Source organism: Perca fluviatilis, chromosome 1, assembly GCF_010015445.1.
Source record: "Perca fluviatilis chromosome 1, GENO_Pfluv_1.0, whole genome shotgun sequence".
In the NCBI taxonomy this organism is placed as follows: Eukaryota; Metazoa; Chordata; class Actinopteri; order Perciformes; family Percidae; genus Perca; species Perca fluviatilis.
The window spans coordinates 11,463,366-11,487,345 of NC_053112.1; the positions used below are offsets into that span (position 1 = coordinate 11,463,366).

At 39.8% G+C, this 23,980-nt stretch overlaps 1 protein-coding gene across 1 annotated transcript in view; it reads left to right on the forward strand.

Moving 5' to 3' along the window:
• Positions 1 to 23,980, forward strand: part of LOC120569250 (protein phosphatase 1 regulatory subunit 29-like) — a 306,066-nt gene that overhangs the window by 273,584 nt on the left and 8,502 nt on the right. The window contains exon 5 of the mRNA XM_039817061.1: positions 20,411 to 20,931. Coding sequence (XP_039672995.1) covers positions 20,740 to 20,931 — 192 coding nt within the window. The 5' untranslated portion in view covers positions 20,411 to 20,739. The remainder of the gene's footprint in view (positions 1 to 20,410; positions 20,932 to 23,980) is intronic.

A 23,980-nucleotide genomic window follows, 5' to 3' on the forward strand; every position in this document is an offset into this window, starting at 1 on the left:
TAATTAATTACATTTATATAGTGCTTTAACATAGACACTCAAAGAGCTTCAGGGGGGTCTACCACCACCAATGTGTAGCACGCATCTGGGTGATGCATGGCGGCCCTACGGTGCCAGACGCTCACCACACATCAGCTTGGTAGAGAGGGAGGGGAACATGTTTTTAGTGGGGGTGAGGGAAACCGGAGCACCCGGAGAAAACCCACACAGACACGGGGAGAACATGCAAACTCCAAACAGAAAGGCCGGGGACAACCAAGGTTTGAACTCGGTTCCTTCTTGATGTGAGGCCACAGTGCTAACCATTGGGCCACTGTGCTGCTGATATTTAAATTCTGGGGGTAACAAACTCTAAAAAAAAAAGTACTGAACAATAATTTCGCAGCTCCCCTGCAGGGACTCGGAGGACCCCCTAGGGGTTGCGGAGCCCCTGTTGAAGATCTCTGCTTTCCAGCATCCTAGAGGATCTGAAGTTGGTGAAGTCCCTCAGCCTGTACAATAACAACCAGCACCACACCGGCAGAGGACAGGGTTATAGGGTCATATCTTGATCCCCGCGCAGCTCAAAGCCCGACGCAAGTGTCTTTGCTAGTTTAAGACCGACGCAGTTGTCAAATTCCTGTCCAGCGCCCACATCGTTTAAATAGCAAATGCACCTGCGCCGGTCTTACGTGAAGGTGTGTTCAGCTGCATTCTTGCCGTATTGCTATCTTGAGGCAGCAGAAAGTGACCGTGCCATTGACCAACAAGAACCTGGTCTAAAGTCAATAACGCAACATTTCATAGTTATTTTAACAGCTCATTAGTAAAATGTGCCTAGGCTCGTGCAGAGCATGCACACTATGCTTGTTACACACACAGGGAAGCGCAGCAGCACACAAACATGAAACAAAGAGGTGGTTCTTCCATCCTGGATTGATTGCAGTTGCAGATGCACGTGTAGCATTTATCGTCTGCCAGGCCTTAGTAGCATACTTTTAAAAGTGGTATAAGTCCAGTCTGGTCAACCTCATGTGACTGCAAGAACAGCTGTTTATTAATTTCCGGATGGTCAGCTTTCCTCATGAGTGGCAGAGCTGTATCCAGCCAGCACAAAACACAACTGTACAGCAACATCTGGGTTGCCAGGGCTTGATTAAGAGTCCATCCAGCATTCTGTCTTTAAGCCTGGTGTCCTCCCTCTGCCTGTGGATAGGATTTGGAATTGGTTAAACCATCGTCTGCAATTCCTGCTTAATGAGGCAGAACCAGTAATCCACATGAACCTGGCTTCCAAATATAAAAAGCTAAATCTTATTCATTTTTATCAGATTTGAGCTACATTCAACAGATGCATACATAAGTGGCATACATGACTGTATTCCGGAATTCTTCACTTTTGCCCCTTCTGTATCTTGACCAAGTATCCTCTAATCTCCATCTGCAATTGAGCAACAGTAAGAAGGAAACACCAGATCTGTTCTAAATGTTATGGGGTGGATCAGTAAAAGGTTATCATGAGCTAATCAGATGAATGCATACATGCTCCTACACTCTCCGCTGCCCCACTGACAAGCCCTGAATCTTTCTCCAGTTCACTTTGGCAGATGAGGATTTTCATACACAACCAGAATATCAATTAAATCCTGGAGGGAGCGAAGTAGAGGAAAAGAGGAGAGAAAAGAGCACAAGCAAAGTGTACCTAATTGCCAAAGTCTGCGGGAAAAAGGGAAAGCAACAGTGTGTGACAGACAGAGAACGCTGAGTGTATGATATGTTCAGGCAGACCATGCAGAAAGGGTGAATGAGTTTTTGGAGATGGACCTTCACATTAAGGTTGGACAAAATTACAAAACCAGTCAGTCCCCAAAATAAAGGGTAGCTGGTGGTTGACAGCATAGCAGCTCAGCTATTGAAGGGAAAATGGGTTAGGAGAGATGAAGGAAGAATAAAGAACAGAAAATGTCTCAACGCCAAAGCAAAGGGAAGAACGTTTTCATGAGGAGCCGAACAGCGGAACAACAGATCAGAGGTGTCACGAATCTAGAGGCTGAGTAAAGGGAGGGAAGAGGCTTTCATGGAATCTGTGGATGGATCAAAGGAAAAAGGAAGAGAGAAGGCGTTGTGAATCACAGGGTCAATATGTGAGGAGAGAGGGAGGTGCTAGAGGAAAAAATGGAGGAGGAGAGGTAGAGTCATCTAAATTGAGGCTGAGAGGGCTTTAAGGGAATCAAGGAATATAGGGGGAGAAAAAGAAGTCATGAATTTTGAGACTAAGATGCTGATAGGGGGTAATTATGGATGTTGTAGAGGAATAAGAAAAAAAGTAAAAAAGGAGAAGTGAGGAAGACTTCAGGCCAAGATGAAGGATGCGCCAAGATAAAGCAGAAAAAGCAATAGTAAAAAAAGATGAAGAAAAGTGTGTTTATGGAAAATACAGAAGAATGAAGAAGAGTGAAACTAAAGCAATCCATCCCAAGACAATTGTGATTAGTTTAAAGAAATGCCAATAAACCAGAGCACGTTTTTCTCCTATCCCGGAATGCTGTGTGGATTAGCCAGATCAACCATCCACCATCATACCACAATCTTGACCGTAAGACTTTAGCATGTTAGCTGTCAGATGGGCCTGACGGTTTGTGAACAGACAAATGGTAAACAGCAGTACATTCTGTCTACAACCTGGTGCACATTGTGATATAAACCTATGCTTGTTGTTGTGTGCTTATGTGTCAAGAGACTGACAGCTACTAAACTGAAATCCTGTTCTCATAAGGAGCCAAGCTTATGAGCTCATGCTAAGTCAGGTCAGGTTACTTTATTGGTACCCGTAGGTCAACTAGGTTTACAGTCAAAGAGGCAGGACACCCTTAAAACTTTGTAGACCACCACATAACATGCAACATACAAAACAGTAAAACATATAAAACAGACAGTAGAACATGGATAAAAAAAGAATAAAAAACAGTACATGATCAAAGTGCTTGTGCGTTGTGTGCAAGCAATTCTACAGTTTGTTTAACAGAGTGATTGCTGCTGGGACAAAACTGTTTTTAAATCTTGTAGTTCTACAACCAGGGACTTTTAGCCTTCGTCCAGAGGGGAGATACTGGAATTCCCTATTCAGAGGGTGTAGGCTATCTTCAAAGATGGCAGTAGCTATTCGCTGTAGTTGTTTAGCATACACGGAATGTGGGGTGCAGCTGGGACTCACCGGTCAGCTTACTTGACCATTTTACAATTTGATTTAGGTGATTCTTGTGCTTAACTGAAACACACCCGAACCATGACACTAAGTAAAAAGATATGATGGATTCAATAAAGGCATGATATAATAATGTCATCATGGTCTTGTCTATATGAAAATGGAACAATTTTCTCAAGCAGTATAGACGCTGTTGTCCTTTTTTACAGACAGCTTCACAATTCTCCTGGAAATGTAGTTTAGAGTCAATATGTGAGGAGACAATGTTGCCCAGATGTCATTCAGGTCAGTGTCCAACATAATCTCATAACCTTTTTAGGCAGAGGAATAATTCAACTCTGTGTCTCCATAGGTGATGGGAGACGTAGCAGCTGTATAATAAGACAGTGCTGCCTCATCCTGCCAAGGCCATGATGGAAGTAAACACATAACACATTTTGTCTGTGCTGAGATTATTGGGCGGCAGCAATATCTTTGTTTACCTTAAAAGTTCAGCTAGACTTAACACCTCCAGCGGGAATTTAATGCTTCTGTGTTGTTCGGGTCTGTGGGACCTGTTTTCCATGTTTACTAAAAGAAAAATCATGCTATTTATTATTTATTATAACTCAAACTCATTGGCCTTGGCTCATTTTCTGTGAAGAACATAAAATGTAATAAAAAATGATATTCCATTTTGTTGCTTTCTTGTATGGATGTGAGCCAGGTGCATGATTAATATATTTATTATTTTATTATATTATTTTTGTCAGTTTGTCAGAGTGGGAATCACATAATTTTCTGATATTAAAGACATCTCATTCACTATTTACTGACGTAAAGTCTGATAATCTACCTCCTTTCAGATCTTGCTGATACCATTCTTTGTGAGTGCGAGGTCATTTCTCCAGTCCATGTTCCAAATAAAAAACATATAAAAGACAAAGCAGTGCATCAGCTGCAAGACCTCATTTCTTTTCTGGTCACAAAGAGAAGGACGCAGAAAACAAGTTTTTGAATTAGATTTTGCCAAAGAGAAAGTATGCTAGTAACCTTCACTGCGCTCTTTGAAAATGTTCCAACTCTGAATAGGAAGAGAAAAGATCTGAGAATTGATAATAGAAAGTATTTCAATGCGGGTCGTCGACAAACACCTGATGCACATTTTAACTTTAATTGGTTCGTGCAGCGCAAACATTTTCATTTTAACACAAATGCTGTTGGATTGCTTCAGTCAGAATTTCACTAACTGTGAAGAGAAAGTCCAGCATCCATAATTCTGTTTGCACTATTGCAGATGGGAATCTGATGGAAAACTTCATCTAAGTAGAAGCTGCCAATGTCCTTAAATACTACGCACGTGGCTCGGCCGTGGCTTGGTAGCGTTCCATTTCCCCCCAACTCATTTGCTGGTTCTCCTTCTCCATAAACAACATGAAATCAAGGAGAGGGTTAACTTTTCCTGCTACAGATTTCCCACCGTGGTCAGAAAGCACAGGGGAGACACTTTGTTTCTCTCACTAGGACTCTAGAGTCGGTACTCTCTCCGAAGCTAATCTGCATCACCCTCTCACTCGCTCTACCACAGACTCCCCACGCGCACACACATGCCAGCCCTGCTATTCTCTTAAAGAGTTCGAATTACACACCAACGCACAAGTATAAACTTCAGGCTACTTACGTGGGCACCGCCGAAAGCTCTGCGTGGAGCCTCTGCAGAACCATAAACCATGCTTAAATCTCTACAATCTTATAAAACACAAATACCAATAAGCTTTTATTTTTTGTCACTCTCTTATTCTCTTTTTATTATTACCTATTAAATGTATTACTTTTCCAAGATTTTTTTTTTTGATAGCAAAGTTTCACTTCACAGCCACTTGTGTTGATGATACATGAATTCAAAAGCGGTATACCACTTTTGAATTCATGTATCAACACAAGTGCATCTTGACAGGTTTAATGAGTGGTGGATGAGTGCAAAAGACCCTGCTGCATTGTGAACAACTAAAAGGGGCTCCTGTATTCCCTTTTAGACCTGCACCACCAAAAAAACAGAGATCTAAGTTGCTTAAATGGTACGGAGTCCCAAAGGGTATGGAGCTAGATTTGTTTCTTTATTACATGCGAGAAAATAAATGATCTGAGAGGAAAAAAAAAGTTTGAGAGCAAAAGTTATCACACTGATAGCAAAAAAGCATTTTATGAGAGAAAAAAAAATATTTGAGAGAAAAAGTTTTCATACCAACAGCAAAAAATAATATTTGAGACTAAAAAAAGTTTTGAGAGAAAGTATTTTCTCATAGAACATAAAAAATATAAATTTGAAATTTTTAAAATTATTTCTGAGAAAAGAAAATCTCTCTCAAAATACTTTTTTAAACTCTCAATATATATATTTTTGCTATCAGTGTAAAAACATTTTCTTCAAAAAAAAAGTGTTTCTCTCAAAACGTTTTTCTTCTTGCTCTCAAAACCTAAGTCTTTGCTCTCGATGCAATTTCTTGCTCTCGTCAGGGATTTTGCTCTCGCTGTGAAAATAATGTCGCGGGCGGGGCCACGTTCCTATTGGCCAGTCGGGAGCGCCCGTCTTCGCTTGGGGTACGTATCTGAATCATTACACTGGCTGAGCAAGCTCAGCATCACTGAAGATTAAACATTAAATAGGCTAACCCTAAATGTAAGCTAGTTTGCCATTACTGATGCGTTTTTTCAGATTGACATGGACAAAGAATAGCACTCATATTCATGAATGTGTATTATATTATTAGCATGCTAATTGCTAGAAAAGCTAATCACTAATTAGCCATCATGCTAGGTAAACTTGCAAACTCACCTGGTTTGTACCATTTTTAAATCAAATACCAAATGAATATGTTGATTTAGATAGTTTCACTCCTTATTTAGTGAGCTAGTTTTCTACCTTTGCCCCTTTGCTAGTCGCTCAAAGCACCTGAAGAGTAACTGCTTGATCATCATATACAACCTCCTGTACAACTTTCAGCTAGTCTGCATGGAAGGTGGCAACCCTATAGCTACGAACGTTAGATAGTGATTGATATACCGTTTGAAAGTGTCCCACCTAGTTTTGTGTAAAATAGTTTTTGTATGGTTGTTGCACTACACGTTTAGCTACATTTCATGTGTAGCTTGCAAACTCAGCTACACAGGGTTTATTCTAAATATTTTTACCATCTAGCGCGGGTCTAGAGCTGACAAAGTAAATTGCAGATCTAGAACTAAGGCTGAATCTCATTTCTCATCTTACCTCTTCCCCTTCGTCTCACCCTAGCCCTTGTCCCTCGAAACAGTAAGGGCTAGGGGTGAAAAATACCCTATGAAATGAGACGCCACTTGGGTACATCATCATATATACTTAGGTCTGTTTGCAATCAATATTTCTATACACTGCATGGTGTGTTGTATATCTGTTTCAGTTATCACTGTTTTGAATGTCATTGATGTTCAGAAACACTTTTTGTTAACAAAAATGTCTTTATTTCCCAAAAAAATAAACATAACATGCAAAAACATTATAGAAAAATGTAGAGAACCATTATCAACTATTAAAACAATAACTTAGATGTCACACTAAAAAAGGCACTCAAATGTATAAAACTAAAAGACACACAAGACCACAAACAAACAAAACTACAGCTATTCTGAAATTCCAGACCATAGTGTGATGCCTGTTGGCCAGTAACCTTTCCCTCCAACCCCATTTCTTTCATTAGTGTCCTGTATCATAACCAACAACAATGTACAGGTATATGAACAGGAATGAATTCAAATGATTACTGCTCGTTTTCAGCCAGAAAGTGGATCAGCTGCTGGGTTTCCTCCGGCGTCCCTGTGTGATACAGGACGGTATATGTAAAGCATGTGTCTCCAAAGCAAGTAGTGTTATGCACTGATATCAAACTAATTTCGCTGCTAATGGAGTTTAGTTAACAATGTAGACATGCATGCAGTCAAGGCAGAGAAATGCGGGACTGTTGTGCAAATCAGCAATGTAACGTTAACGTTAACGTAGCAAGCTAGCGATTTTTAAAAACGTTTCAGTTACAAATATAGTTGCAAATATCTATGTACATGATTGTGTAGAGCACAAAACAAGACTGTCGTAATTTTTAAATCAATTCTTTAAGCCGAAAATACTTACATTTATGGGTCTCTCTGGTCGACCTGGCAGCCATTGTTCCTTGTTGCGCAATGTATCTGGATACCCCTGGCTGGCATTGCTCAGCCAGTGTAATGATTCAGTTCGACTCCCAAGACAAGACGGTGCTCACCCGACTGGCCAATAGGAACGTGGCCCCGCCCATGACATTATTTTCACAGCGAGAGCAAAATCCTGACACGAGAGCAAGAAATTGCATCGAGAGCAAAGACTTATGTTTTGAGAGCAAGAAGAAAAACGTTTTGAGAGAAACACTTTTTTTTTTGAGAAAATGTTTTCACACTGATAGCAAAAAATATATATTTGAGAGTTTAAAAAAGTATTTTGAGAGAGATTTTCTTTTCTCAGAAATAATTTTAAAAATTTCAAATTTATATTTTTTTATGTTCTATGAGAAAATACTTTCTCTCAAAACTTTTTTTAGTCTCAAATATTATTATTTTTTGCTGTTGGTATGAAAACTTTTTCTCTCAAATATTTTTTTTTCTCTCATAAAATGCTTTTTTGCTATCAGTGTGATAACTTTTGCTCTCAAACTTTTTTTTTCCTCTCAGATCATTTATTTTCTCGCATGTAATAAAGAAACAAATCTAGCTCCATAAAAGGGGACATGACTTTTTTTTTCTTCTTGTGCGCATGAGAAACTTTCTGGTGCGCACTCAATAGTATCTCATGCTCACAAGAAACCAATCTAAGGTTAGCAAAATTATTCTAACAAAGTACTGCTAATGTTATGTGGCTAAAGTTAATATTTCACATTCACACCATGAAATCTGTTAACAGTTGCCGTATCATCTTTGAGTTTGTTGATGACGCTATCAGGTACATTTCGTTGCGTTTTCAGGAAGATGAAGACCTCCTCCTCGGCAGCCATTTTGACTGCTACTCAGATTGGTTTCTCATGCGCAACAGAAAGTATCTCGTGCACACCAGAAAATCAACTTCAAAAATTTGAAGTTGGAAAAACAATTATGAATTGCAAGATATCGCAATAATATCATAATGTGACATAAGTATCGTAATAATATTGTATCGTGGGGCCTCTGGTGATTCCCACCCCTAATGGGAACAGCTACTTCTTACTAGCTTTCTACTTACTTTTTTTGTACGTGATTTATGAAACACTCCTGTGGGTCGTATTAGAAGGTAAGAATAGGAATAAACGACCTATATTTTTGGTTGGGAGGACCTCCACTTCCTCTCTATAAAGCCTCTCCCTCTCCTCGTAATTCATCTCAGACAGATGCGGTCTTATGAAGAATGGTGTGTTTGCATTTGTCGCTGCCACACGTTTAGCAGGACAAGACAAAACCCCTCAGTCTGTTTAAAGGAGATTACTGTGACTGATGACTCACAACCTGCACCCCATCGTGTCGCTGTGTGTATCAGTGTCTCCCAGTATATATCTACACGTGCCTGTGTCTCCACGTTCTGTGCACTGAGCTTCTGTGTGTATGAAAAAGTCGAACTGCATATGCAGCTGTGCGAGTCCCTGCTAATGTGAATGTATGTGCCCACTTTTCCCCGACGGTTTTGATTGTTATCTACGCTTGCACGACAGACCAAAGCCATCACTTCGATCGCTCTGTCCCCGCATGACTTCATTTGTGACAGTTTGTAGGGAACAGTTCTACAGTGCAAGCTCCTAGTTTGCTGTCAAGGACATGATTTTGCTGACAGGTTGATGCTTGTGAACAATTGTCAGAATACTGTTCTTACACAGTATGTAGTCAGATGACAATGGTGCAAAACTTGCAGACAGTTTTATAGATATTTTGTCATGTCTTTTCTTTCTATGATACTTTAGAAAAATACCTTGTCACAGATATTTTTCAAGTAAATCTAACTGCATGGCTATACCAACAAAAAGTAAGTAATATTTTGAATTACCCATACTGTAATGGAGAATTAATGACTTTTATTGATATGCCACAACCATGGCCATATCTACCACTGAGGACACAGAGGTCCGGACCTCGGTGTTACTTTTTTCCAAAATGAACTGCCAAAAGTAAACTTGTACAACACCAAGATATGACTTGTTCCTCTGTCTGATCATCATCACTGTGATTGCTTGTGGGTGGTGGGTGACTGCGTAGGCGGTGAAGTGGATTATTTTGTCGGAACTGTACAATCTTTGGTCAACGCAGTGGTTTTTGGGTATAGTGTCAATTAGTCTCACATTTGAAGCTACTGTTATACAATAGTTGCTCTCCAAATGTCTTAAAATGTGCATATTTAGATCAGGGAAATAAAAACGATGTAGACCTCTGTATTGCTAAAATCCTGGATAAGGGCCTGGCCATAACTGGTATTGAGGTCTGGTTAAGTTTAGCGAGCTTAACATATGTGGTTAAGGTATGGGAAAGTGTTCCTTAAAGGTCCCATGACATGCTGCTTTTTGGATGCTTTTATATAGGCCTTAGTGGTCCCCGAAATTCAGCCTTGGTGCAGAATGACAGCCACTACGAGCCAGTCCCACAATGAGCTTTCCTTAGGATTTGCCATTTCTGTGTCTGTAGCTTTAAATGCTATTGAGGAGGAGAGGGGGGGGGGGCAAGGTGGAGGGTGGGAGTGTGGCCTTGACCAACTGCCATGCTTTGCTTGTTTGCAAGCCATGATGTCTCTCTCTTTCTCATGGGTGGGCCAAATTCTCTGGGTGGGCAAAGCAGAGAAAGGGGAGGTAACCTTTCCCCTTATGACAACATAAGGGGGAGGTTCCAGATTGGCCAATCTGACCTTTAATTTTCTGCAGAGCAGGATACCCAGGGCTCGGTTTACACAAGGGGGTAAGCTTCTCCTCGGAACGCGTACCTCTTATGGCGCCATTTTGATGCTACCAAGCCATCACCTCCAGTTAGCTTTCCATTGACTGCTATTCATTTTGGCGCCACTTTCACAGAGAATAACTTTACATCTGAAGTGTTTAAAGACTCTATTTGTCCATTGTTTATTTCTAAAGCAACACGACAATGTATAAAAGGCTCTATTACCTTGTACCTCATGTTATGACTCCGTAGCAGACGTTTTTGTAAAAATAGGCTAACGATTGTGTCATAACCACGAGACTTACTGTCGCATAGTAGAAGAATTACCGTACAGTACAGGAGAAGCTCGCAGGCAGTTTAGACTTACGTTAACTGTTTAAGTTTAATTACTAATGTTAACTAGCACTTTAGTTAGCAATAATTACAAAGTCCCATGGCATGAAAATCTCACTTTATGAGGTTTTTTAACATTAATATGCGGTCCCCTAGCCTGCCTATGGTCCCTCAGTGGCTAGAAATGGTGTAAACCCATTGACATATATAAAATGGACCAACAGATCCCGTTAATCTGGACAGAGACCAGTGAAGGATATTAGAAGCACTTTTCCGGTGATCGCTGAGCGTTACTGCGCAGCCTCCAACTGAGCTCAAAGACATAGATGTGACGTGAGCAACCTGTCCCATCTCCTAACATATGCCTATACTCTCCGTCTCTGCAAGATTGGGAATGATTGAGATTTCTCTTGGCACAGCTACCAGAAGACTTCCAGACAGGTTGCTCACGTCACATCTACGTCTTTGAGCTCAGTTGGAGGCTGCGCAGTAACGCTCAGCCATCACCGGAAAAGTGCTTCTAATATCCTTCACTGGTCTCTGTCCAGATTAACGGGATCTGTTGGTCCATTTTATATATGTCAATGGGTTTACACCATTTCTAGCCACTGAGGGACCATAGGCAGGCTAGGGGACCGCATATTAATGTTAAAAAACCTCATAAAGTGAAATTTTCATGCCATGGGACCTTGTAATAGTTAAAAGAAAAATTACATGACACCAATTCCTCAAAATTAAACAAAAAACATTGTTTGTAATTGTCCTCCAGAGCGACACATACACATTTTCCAACCCGGAGAGGATCACTCGTCAATGTCTTCCAAAAGCGTTACAAATTACAGTTACAAACAGAAACCTATTTCCGGTTGTGACAGGAAGGTTTACAAGAAAATGAGTTAGTTATGGTCAGGGAAAGATTGTAAGAGAAGCTAACGACTGTTGGTAAGAAACAGGAAGCAAACACTGTTCTACCGTGTCAAAGTCCAACATTGATTCATGTCCTCCTCTCTCTGTGGCTCTATATAATAATGTCACCCTGCTTCCCTCTTGCTGCCACTGGATAAGAGTCATAGGGCCACTGGAGGGCTTCGTCACTTAAACGTAAACATGTCATTTTTGAGCCCCTTTGCTTCTAAAGGAGGACAGTCATCATTCGCACAGGATCAGACTTTATTAACCAATTACATGGGTACAAGGATTTTATGTGGTGCAGAACAACAAAGAAAAGAAACAAGATAGCAACAAAATGGAAATGCTGTATATAAGATTAGATGAAAAAAAAGAATTTTTTTTGTTCAGTTTGTTTTTGTTGAACATGTTAAAAAATAAAAGATAAATAAGAACATGTAAAAGAAAACCAACAAAAACAAAGTCCCCAGCAAACATATCTTCCACTATTATTGTAAATAATTCAAATAAGGATTCCCATGTTCAAAAAGTATATGTATGTAAAAATACATTATACAGTTAATAAACAAATTTACCAACCACACAAAAGCAATGTATACAGCTCAGTTAACAGAAGAAGTAAGGTTCTGTGTGATGGGTCATGTGTGTGCAAAGACACCGGTAATGTTGCCATCCAGGGCAATCGGCGGCTTAGAAAAAATACATACAAATACTAATATAATACAAATACAAATACTCCAGCAGTGTTTGACTAGACTTGAAGTGTAAATACTGTAAAAGCTTCAGGTTGCATACACGGCCATGTAACGTTAGCCTGCACGGAGCCCATGACTGCTGTGTAGATTAAAATGATAGCGTATCTGTTGCGTGACTGGAGGTTAAATACCTCTGGGGATAAGTGGCAACCAGTGTTTTTCTGTCATTTCTTGTCATTTGGATGGACCGACCCTTTAAATTGGCAGCTATCAAGTAAATATGTCAGTTTTCAGCATAGTGTACAATATGTCAACTTCAAACTGTGCAGCATTTCATTATACTCAAAAATGAGCTACTTCTGAGCCAGGCACTGGGCCCTGAGCTGCTCCAGTTGCCAAAAAAGAAGAGGATGGCACTTACACTGGACGGCTTCCATGTGTGAATGTGTGCATATGTCCAACCATTTCCTCCTTCTGGTATCACTGTGAAAAAAGACTGAAGTAGCAGTTCGTAATGGATTAGTTATTGATCTTAATGGAGTGTTGTACTTCCTAAGAAATCTCCTTATCCTCTCCTCTCTGGATTGAAGCAGATTTGGGTCTGGGGGAAACGTGTGTTTCCTTCAACTTGCCTGATTAAATAAAGGTTAAAAACTTCTCCACCATCCCTTCGTCATCCACTTCCCCCTTATCCTCATCTCTCATTTCCATGAAAAGGTCAACCTTGAAAAAGAGATTCAAACCCCAGTTGGGTTAACCTGTTGGAATGACTGAGAGGCAGAATTAAAACTGATGAATTATTTCACACTACAAATCCCTCTTCTATTCCACCTTCCTCGTCATTTGCTATCCCCTTTCTGCTTCTCTCTCTCTCTCTCTCTCTCTCTCTCTCTCTCTCTCTCTCTCCTTGCGTATTTCTCTCACTCTCTTTTCCTCATTCTTTGTCTTCCTCTTGCTGCCTCCCTCCCGGCAAGGAAGTGCTGATCCCATAGAGGGCTGTTACTTCAACATACCTGCTGAGTGGAGCTGGAGGGGAGAGCTTCTGCATGGGTTTTAAAAGTAATTAAGACACAGAGGTATAGCAGACGTGTACACGCACATGCACAAGGGCACATCCTGTACGCACACACGCACAGAAAGTCACTACAATGAAGTGTTGGTGGTAACTGTGTACATTTGGATTGAATGCATTCACTGCCGCACCGAGGAATCTGCACACACATGTGCAACCATCTTTCTATACTTGTGAGCTCTGCTCTAACAAGAAATCCGAACATAGGCCTCTCATTAGTTCCAATGAAAACTGTTCAGAGTGAAGGCCGAGGATTATTTCGAGAAACCAGGACATTGTTTCAGAAAATACAAATTGCCGTTAATTCTGTTAAGTCATTTTGCAATGCTGTGAGCGAAGTCCGAGACAGATACCTCACAAAGTATGCCAGTATCAGACTACATTCTATTTTTATCTTTGGAGATCAACATTGTGTCGTTGGACTATGACCAATCCTAGCTTGCTTTCGTTCACAGCTTTTATGACATACATCGGAGCGGAGGAGACGGGGACTAACTTCACTGTTCTACCAGAGAGCTCCAACATCGTTCCTATTTAGATTTGTCATGTCATGTTCGTGCACTGAGGGTGCTCTGTGCTCCAATGGGTCAACGTCACGGAGCACAACGTAGAAGTTATCCAACTTGGTGAGAGAAGGGGAAACAATTCCAACATGCATTGTCGTCAGTCATTCCGTTTGCTGCAATAGTCACCTTCCACTGTCTACACACACACACACACACACACACACACACACACACACACACACACACACACACACACACACAGAACAAAACAAGCATTTGTCACATCTGACAGGCATTTCTGTTTTTGATGCAGCATGCGTATTGGCACACAGGCCATTATCAGGAGATGTTGTGTAAATCAAGTAGTAACCCATAAACAGCCCTTGGGAGCAGTGAAGACCGGCCAAGGTATGCCTTTCCAAAAATGCTGTCACCATTACAGTCTAAAACTCAATTGGTCCTCACAAAGATAGAAGTAAAAGAACACACACACATAGAGTAGGATGAAGAAGGCCCTGCCTGCAGTATGTTCTTTTATGACTCACACAGTCTTTTACATGTTATTGAGGAAAAAAGCCTTGGGCATGCCTCTGGGTTGAGTTTATGAGAACACAACCAAGCATGGCTGAGCCTCATTCAGAGAAATAGCAGGAACATCAGACTGTAATAGACCCCAACTGGGGCCATGCTAATCTAACAAGCCCAAACAACATCCAAATTTTCATTATAAGTGAACAAGCAGCTGGAGAACTGCAGCCCAGCACTAGTTAGGGCTTTGCCTCAAGAGCTCAGACCTTGCATTCTTTACTCAAACAGTGTAAAGACAGCCTCATTAACCCCCTGCTCTCTCGGCTCATTTGTATATAACCTCTATGTACATAACTTGCTGTGCTAAACATTCATGCTTGCCTCTGGAGGCTGCTGAAAGTTGTTCTTGGAAATTTAAGAAATCACTGGCTGGAGTAAATGAGGCAGGTTAAGTTCCAGCGTGTAAGTCAATTACGTAAATTGGACATCGGTGCCAAAATTGGTGATGTTTAATAGTCCATCCAAGGACTTAAAGCATCAGTTCATCGGGACCTTTTTTTCAGTAGACTCTAGTTCCAATGAAAATATTCCACAGCGAGATTTGTAGACCTTCCACAGGACTGGGCAATGGTTTCAGGAGAAATGTTCAGTTGATGATGCAGCTGGACCTAAAACTTTATGGTCTCAAACGCTGTGTTTTTGTTTGTTTTATTTGGATCCCCATTAGCTTCGGCATAAGCTAAAAGCTATTCATCTTGTGTTCATATCATGTGACAATACAATTTACAACATCACATTACAGACCATACGCACAAAGACATTATTTCACATTACACAAAATTTGAAAATACAAATAATATTTTACAGTTAACACAATTAAAAAAAAAAAAAAAAAAACTTATATAACAATTTGTATTGGTAAAATCCACCAGGTTTTCACAGATACACAGCAAGTGGATGAAAGCACTCAGCAGCTGAAAACTTCCTTTCTGGTCTGCTCTCCCTGTGGGAGTTTGTCTAGTAGACAGCCAACAGATGTAACATACACTTTAAACAAAACTGGAGAGAGTTCAATGTACAGGAAACAACTAGAGAAAGAGAGACAGGAAATGTTGAGCTGGGATGGAGTAGAGAGTGGGTTGGAGAGAGAAGAAATGCAGAAAAGCAGGAATTACATTGATCAAAGTTGCTAATATATCAGTTGTAAACATCAGTGTATCACTGGGTTTTAATTTTAATACTCAATTTAATTACCACAAAGACACCATGGTGGAAAAAATTCAGAACCTTTATTTTGGAGTATTGTTAGAGGAGGGGTTTCTTCAAAAAGAACCTGTAATATTTTGGATTCATGCTGCAACAATGTACTTACTGTCATTAATTGTAATCAGCATGTATGTGTTTGTTTTCATAAAAAAGAGCAATGCACCGTTTAAAAGCAATGACCGATGACCACCCATTCATGTGATCGCAACAGAAACAAAAGAGACGGGTGACAATGCAAAATTAAGAAAGCCAGGGACACATTTTTAGAGACACAAAAAAATAAAGTATACGCAAGCATGGAAACTAACAGGAGACCAACAGAAAGACATGAAATAAATGAACCTGAGAGAATCAGAAAGAGACATGTGAAGAGAGGGAATATACTGTATGCACAGGATTTGTAGGAACCGTGCAGCCGCTTCATGAAAGCTTGAAAGGAAGAGAGAGAAGAGACAGGAGTGAGGAAAATGGATTTGAAGGAACAGTGCAGCAGCTTTGAAGGTAGAGCAGGCAGGCAGGCTGGTTGGCAGGCTGGGACGCAAAGATAGCACTATTAGGCATACTTCTTAATTCTCAGTGACTGACTAGCCGACTGACTGGCTTGTTATGTATTTGATTGGCTGGCTGTTGGCCCTGCTGACGGACTGGATTGATTGTCTGGCTGGCAAACTGGGAGGCTGTCTTTCTGTCTGTCTGACTGACTGGTGACAGATTTCCTAGATGGTCTGTTGGATTTCTGAATCACCAGCTTGGGTGTCATGTTGCTTCGCACTTCCCTCTCTCTGCTGTCTGTTTTTTTTGCCTCCTGTCTATCTATCTGTCTGTCTTTTATTCTCACTCAGTAGAAAGGTTCATGACCTGGTCTCCAGGGTAGCTGTGCTACTCTTGTCTTCATTGTTGTTGCTTTTCTTCAACTCTTGCAGCTCAGACTGGGCAGACACAGAATTTTAAGCCGCCCTTACCCTAACTTCAATCTAAGCCCAATTCTAGCCTTAACCTTAAAACCACATATTTATGATACTTAAGACTCATGGTTAAATGGTCTGGTCCCCAAATAGTTAACCTTTAAGGGATTCAATGTGTATCCTGGGAGTCCACACATTTCCCTCACAGTTACAGTACTGAAAGTATTTTTGGCAATCAAAATAATACCTTAATAGCAAAATCTGCAATTCCTCCATATGTATATATATATTCTTTTTTTTACACAAGTTAATTTAGTCACTTTTGTCCATTTGTTTCAGCTTTTACTTCATTTTAAACTCTCTCTGGAAACCTAATGAAGTTTTTCCTATTTTCTGTCAGATTGTGCTATCAGTCAAGCCCAATAGCTGTGTCATGAATGGAACCGGTGGATAGTGTTAATATGGATAAGAAAAGTAAGGTGGCAGTGAGCAAGCATGTGAGGAAGTCAAACTATATATATATATATATATATATATATATATATATATATATATATATATCTTTCTGCAAAGGTATTAGAGTACAGGTGACAGTCACTCTGTTCCACTGCTTTATTTCACCTTGCTTCATGAATCTTAGCTGAAATAATTCACCCTTGGGCTGAAAATGGAGCATCCAATTATATGGATGTTTAATGCAAAAAAAATGAGTGATTCTTTAATTATTTGGAAGGTAATTGTGGCTCATAAATACCTGACCAATCATGCTTAAGGAAAACTTAAATGTTTAGTTTAAGAGGTCCCATGATGGATTATAAGTTTTGTAAATATATTCATGGTTCCGGCAGATGTATCCTAATGACTTAAGCAAAGTCTAGTTTGTGGTTTTAAGTGAAATGTCTAAACAACTTTTGAATGGATGGCCATCAAATCTGGTACATACATTCACCTTTTGAGGATTTTAGTATTCATTTCTAAAGATGATATTATAGTTTATGTGCGAGCGGGCGTGTCTATTCCACCATGGAGCCTATCATCAATTGCAAATATAAAGTGTTTTGATTGTAAAGGCTCTCATTACCCATGCAAACTGACTCCCTGTCGTATCTCTGGTTGAATCAACAATTGATAGAATGGGGAAAAACACATTTAGTCATTACAAATTACTGATTATTATTTTCAACCTAAATCTGAGATCTGTATTTTCCAATGAGGACAAACACCAGGAAACCAGGGGCCCTTATCCCCTATCGGGCTTACTTTGGGAACTTTCCATTTGTTTCTGTGACTTGACATCATTAGTGTTGTTTGTCAGATGCAAAGCTTTAATTAAAGCCGAGCTATCAGGAACATTAATTAAACACAAAGAGAGCCTGGTTTGGAAAAAAAAAAAAAAAAAAAAAAAGCCTTTCCTTTTTTTTTTTTTTAAAAAAAAAAAAGGGGAAAAAGAGGAGGGGGGGGGGAACAAAAGAGGTGTCAGGTTGTGTTTTGGCGATGAAGCATATTAATTTGTGTTTCTAGTTGAAAGGCAGCAGAGATAAGCAGGCTTAAAACAATGTCGGCAGAGTAAAGAAAGGGACAGTAAAGAGGAGAAAGAAGTAAACGGATGAAAATAAATACAGACAGAGATGGAGACAGGAGACTGACCCAGATGGACTGGAAGAGTGTGGTCTGGATCATTACAGCATTATATTTATATAAAAAAAAATATTGTGCTGGTCTAAGCTGTAAAAACTTTAGCTTTGAAATGAGTCTTGACTGACTCGTCTTTTATGTTTGCAGAGCACAGTATACACGGTACCATGTCAGGGCAGCCGTCATTTCATATCAGATATGCTGTAAATATGAGCTGCCGACGGGGGAAAAACAGCCTGACGGTAATCACAAGAACGACACAGTATTTTTTTTGTGGACTCCAAAATCTTAAATTGCTAATGTGTGCCAGAGACTGTGTACATTCCCTTAAACCCTAGTACGAAAAAAAGATGGTGAGGATTGTATCACTACACGATGACACTAGGCTTGGAGTCGTCTTCAAAGTGTGGGAAGAGAAGGAATTTAGAAATAGGATGAAAAAAGAACGAGTGTGATCAATGTCCAAATCGTTATTTGATATATAATTCAGTTTGCTTGCTTCTTTTCATCACAACGTGCCGTGAACTAATGCTCACATACACACACGTACAGACACACACACGCTCACATACACACACACGACTCTACGCAGCAGTTAAATCAGTGGAATAAATCTGCTTCAAAGCGGAGTACATAAAAAATGATTAATGAATGACTTTCATAATTATCAAGGTGGAAAGGGGTTACTTTAGCTGTTGTTCCACTGAGCTGAAGCTGTGATTGCTTTTTTTTTGTAAGTGTGGGTGTTGTGGGCTGACGCACATACGGAAGACAACGGTGCTGGGTCAAAGGCAAATTGAAGGCCTGTGGTGGAGGAATTGAATTGCCAATATCAATTTCATGGAACAATTTGAAGAATGGACTGAGAGCTGCTGGGGGTGTGGTGCGGCAGAAATGAGAAGTGACTTGAAGGCTAACTGAGGTGCATGTCAGGGCAGTGGATGAGAAGGAAGGCATGGAGGAGGACAGGCTATTAGGGATGGACCAGTTTAACAGATGTATCCAAAGTTGGCTTCCATTACTCCTGAGTAGATTGGGTTGAACCTATTCTATATCAACAACATTCCACTTCCAGGATTGCTCCGGTGCTGCCGGAAATTCCACCGGATGTCCCTCTTTTTGGCTGGATGTACGTTACCTTCCGTTTTCTTTGTGTTGGAATTTTGAACTCCGGTGGATTTCTGAGGACTATGGTTAACTGCTCCTCAGATCTCTGCAGGGTAAATCCAGACAGCTAGCTAGACTATCTGTCCAATCTGAATTTTCTGTTGCACGACTAAAACAACTTTTGAACGTTCCACAAAAACAAGTTCCTTCCCAAGGCTATTTTGCAGAGGCACCGTGGCTCTGTTCGGCGCTAAGTGACGACTGTGATTGGTTTTAAAAAATGCCAATAAACCAGAGCACGTTTTTCTCCCATCCCGGAATGCTGTGTGGTTGAACCATGTCATTGCTTCATTTCTTGCAGCAGGTTATGTTTTTTTAATCTGTCTGAGACAACCTATAAAGCAGAGAGGGAAATGTATTTGGAATTGAGATGGAGTACTCAAGAAGAATCTGTTCCCCAGTTGTTGTTCTTACTATCAATTCCCTGTCATTCATGTCGTGGCCAGATAACTTTTCCCTGGGGAAGGAATCAAAACTTTGAAAACAAATTAAAAGAGTCAGAGCTGTGGTGATGAGATACATACTATTTTATGCTGGATTAGAGCCTAATCCACAGTTAATCCCCTGAGAAAGGTAAATAGCTAAATGTCAGCTAGTATCCTGTTAAAACATGCAAATTACAACAGCCCTGCTCTGTTTTCCACTTAGCCCATCTTCCCGTTTTCACCCTTATATAACTGCAGCTATTACATTTTTATTGTTTCATTATGTACGTCAAAGTTGAAATAATAGAACCGCAGCTGCAAGCTGGCGAACCTTGTAAACAATGACAAACCCAAAGAAAAGCGGTGTTGCTTTCATAGTCTTGGCAATTTCCATTTTTATTGGTGCATCATATGCTAATGTTTGAACAGAAGAGCTGCAATTTGTTCTCATATGAGGCTGTTATTTTCATGAAAATGACTAATTACAGAACATAAAAACCCTGGTTTAAATTAAAAAGTCAAAATATATTTCTCTGGGCTTTATTAAGACTTATTGAAATAATCATGGCAGGTAACGGATTTATTACTCTGGTGCTTTACCTTGAAGGGATTGGGTAGCATGGGTATTAGATTCATATACCTTTTTATTTTACACAGTGCTTTTAGAAATGAGACCTAAACTTAATTAATTCAAAACCATTTGGGGATATGTGAACTGTATTACAATGTTCTGCATAGTCTCAATCATTTTGTCATTATCACTAATAATGTTAATATTCTGCCCCCCCCCTCCCACCCTCTCTTTCTCTCTCTCTCCCTCCTTCCCTCTCTCTCTCTCTCTCTCTGTCTGTTATATAGGCCTTCTGCCTTTCTCTGAGAGGGAGTATTTCCTCATCTGTGTTGTCGAGACATACGGTTGTCAGGGGCTATGAGTAGCTGCTGGGGTGACAGTCTCCAAAACCCTTTGACGTGGAACACCTAAGATGGGGACAGGACTTGCTGCCATGCTGCAAGCTCAGCTCTAATCACCGTGAAGACGCCCTTCCGTTCACCTTTCTCTCTACGTAGATTTAACCCGCTTGCCCCTGACCTGCAGTCCTTTTTAATTTGAAACTGCTGTACGCTGCCTCTCCGCCTTCAACTCCAATTTTTTGCCCCTCCTTTCTCAAACACTCCTAATCCAAACCATGGCCAGCAGACTCTGTTTGTCCTCCATGTTTCTCTCCCTCCTGCTCCCTGCACTGTTCCTCCTCCACCTGCCTGGCATGGTGAAAGGGGACTGCTGGCTGATAGAGGGGGACAAAGGCTATGTTTGGCTGGCTATCTGCAGTCAGAACCAGCCTCCATACGAGACCATCCCCCAACACATCAACAGCACGGTCAGTATGAACTTATTTATCTGTAGGCCTTTCATACCGTGGTAGAAACTCGGGGTGTAGATCACAAATGTTATCACGATACAATATTATATTGATTCTTTGGACAATGATACAATATGTACGGATATCACAAACTCTGCCACGTTACAATTTCAATTTGATTCGATTCAGGGGCCTGCGACCGATACGGGACAATACATAAGCACATTTAACATAGTCATCAGTTACATTTATATATATTTACAAAAAAACACCTAAAATATGATTTGACAATTTCATTACTAAGCTCTTCCAGACATTTAAATTAAAAACAAACTACATGTTTTAATGCAACATAATGATTATATAAGTGGGAATTGCAAAATAAAGGTGCATTGTAAAGATGTATCGATACTTTCGATAATATCGATAATATTGAATCGGTGAGGATTGAATTGATATATCGAGCCATATCAATGTATCGTTACACCCCTAGTAGAAACCCCTAGTATGTATGTTATAGTTTAACACATAGCCTTTGCATGAATTGTTGTACTCTAAGCATTGTGCCATGAGCCTAATAGTTTTTTTCACAGGTGCAGCTGTATCTGCAAGAATGTAGTAAACAGTGTCATTGAGTTATTAACAGCTTGGGGACCATCTTCTGTAATAACAAGATGAGCTATAGGACCAGTTCTTTTTAGCAAACTTAAACCCCTTAAAGTTCTTTCCACCATTGTGCTGCAATAACCGACCTGGAGCCCAGCCACCTCTATTAAACCGTATGGCTTCATGCACTCTGAGCTATGATGGTGTCAGCTTAAAAGCACATGGCATTCTTACACTGTAAACCCGAATAAGTTACCAGAACTCAAAAAAAGTGAGGCAATCAGTTGCCTAAGTTTTTTTAAGTTGATTAACTTAAAAGTCAAAATTTTCCGAACTTAAAAGGTTGGTTTAATTGCTACTTGTACCTTTTGATAACAGTTAAATTAAAAGTGCTCATTTAGCTCAACTCAAATATTTGCAGTTTATATGACTTACAGTTTTGAGTTTTCAAACCACAGGAATAAGTTCACATAACTTAAAAAAATAAGTACACAACCACACAATTTTTATGTTAATAAAACTCAATGTTTATTAGTTTGTTTTGTCATTGTTTTAAGTACACATTAGTCAAATATGTTGAGTTTGTTTACTTAAAAACATGTGATTCAAAACTTAAAAATTTTTAGGCAACTGATTGCCTCACTTACATTAAGTTCAACTAACTTAATATATCTAAAAGTCGTAAAAGCGTTCTAACGCCCTTTTGAACAGTTACATGTTAAAATGAAATAGAAAAACATTTATAAATTAAAATAAAAAATAATTTTAAAATATACTTATATACTTTAATTGTATATTAAATAAATAAATAAATTTGAGAGATTTTTAAGAAGAAAAACTCAAAATTCTCTGATCCTATCCTTCCAAATGTGTTCCTGGTCACTTAAACGAACACGCCGACTTAATGGGACTTTGTCTTATTCACCGTATCCTCCAGAGTTAGAGAAGTCCATAAATACCCTTCTCATCTCAGTGTGTGTCGTAACTCTGTCTGGCGCACCCACTGCTAGCCTAGCACATGTTGTACAAATCACAACATGTAAATAGGAAAATGTTATTTTGTCACTTATTAGGAGCATAGATGGAGCCAGATACCTCCAGGATCTGTGCTAAGCTAGGCATGGGCGTCAGACAGAGATACACCACGCACAGAGATGAGAAGCGTTGTATGGACTTATCTAACTCTGGGGGATACTGTGAATAAATCCCAATAAGTACCGTATTTTCCGTGGTCTATAAGCGCACTTTTTTCCCTACTTCGGCTGGTCCTGTGACTTGTGCGACTTGTATATCAAAATATATATAATTTAACATGTTTTTAAATGTTAATTCATACTGAACACATTACCATCTACAGCCGCAAGAGGGTGCTCTATGCTTGTGACAACTAGAATGCTGCTCCTAAAGACAACTGAGAAAGAGAAAAGAGATAAACTGCAGGTAGTAAAATATGCAGCCGAAAACGGTAATCGAGCAGCAGAAAGAAAGTTTGAAACCAGGGAGAAACTTGTGAGGGACTGGCGAAAAGGTGACTCTTATGCAATGAAGATATCAAAGAAAGCTAATCGGCTAATCGCGGGCTGAAAGCAAGATGGCCAGAGCTGGAGGAACGAGTCACACATGGGTGCTTGAACAACGTGCTGCTGGGAGAGGCTTGTCAACGGTGCAGTTAGCTCGCTACGTCGCCACGCCCTGGTAGTTGTTCTGTGTGCTATTGTATAGTTTAATAACTGTTAATGTGTTACGTTAACATACCGGACACCCACCGTATTCAGCCTGTTGTTCAGGGTGCTATTGTGTAGTTTTGGATTTTGTGAAATACATTTCTAAATAAATGCAACTTATAGTCCGGTGTGATTTATATATGTTTTTTTCCTCTTCATGACGCATTTTTTGACTGATGCGACTTATGCTCCGGAGCGACTTATAGTCACATTTCTGATATTGACCAGACAACTAATCAGATAGTCAGGAAAATAATCGGAGTAATCAAAAACAATAATACCAAAATGAAATTATCGTTCGTTACAGCTATAAAAGAAAAAACACTGCTTTTGGCTTCCTTGCTAATTCCTGAGTAAGGCGACAGGGCAGCAATTTGGATGAAATTTCAAATATTCTATAGAGTTTAAGAACATTTTCACTTAAAACTCTAAAATGTAAATGTTTTACAAACCATATAAAATGCACAGTGAAATGTGAGTCATCTTGCGCAGCCCACAATGGTTAAGAAAAACATTAAAACATACAAAACATTAGCGTTACTTTTGCATTATATTAATGAGAACAAAGGCATATTGTGTAGTTTGGGCCTATTGGCTGAACACCTGCAGTAGTGAAGTAACTTTTTGAGGCATTATTTAGACAAAAGGAGATAACTTTGAACTAGCCTTTTATAATGCTTTACCCTGCAGCCTTTTTTTCAGATGAGTTTCTACATCATTAATTCATTCTTGAGGGT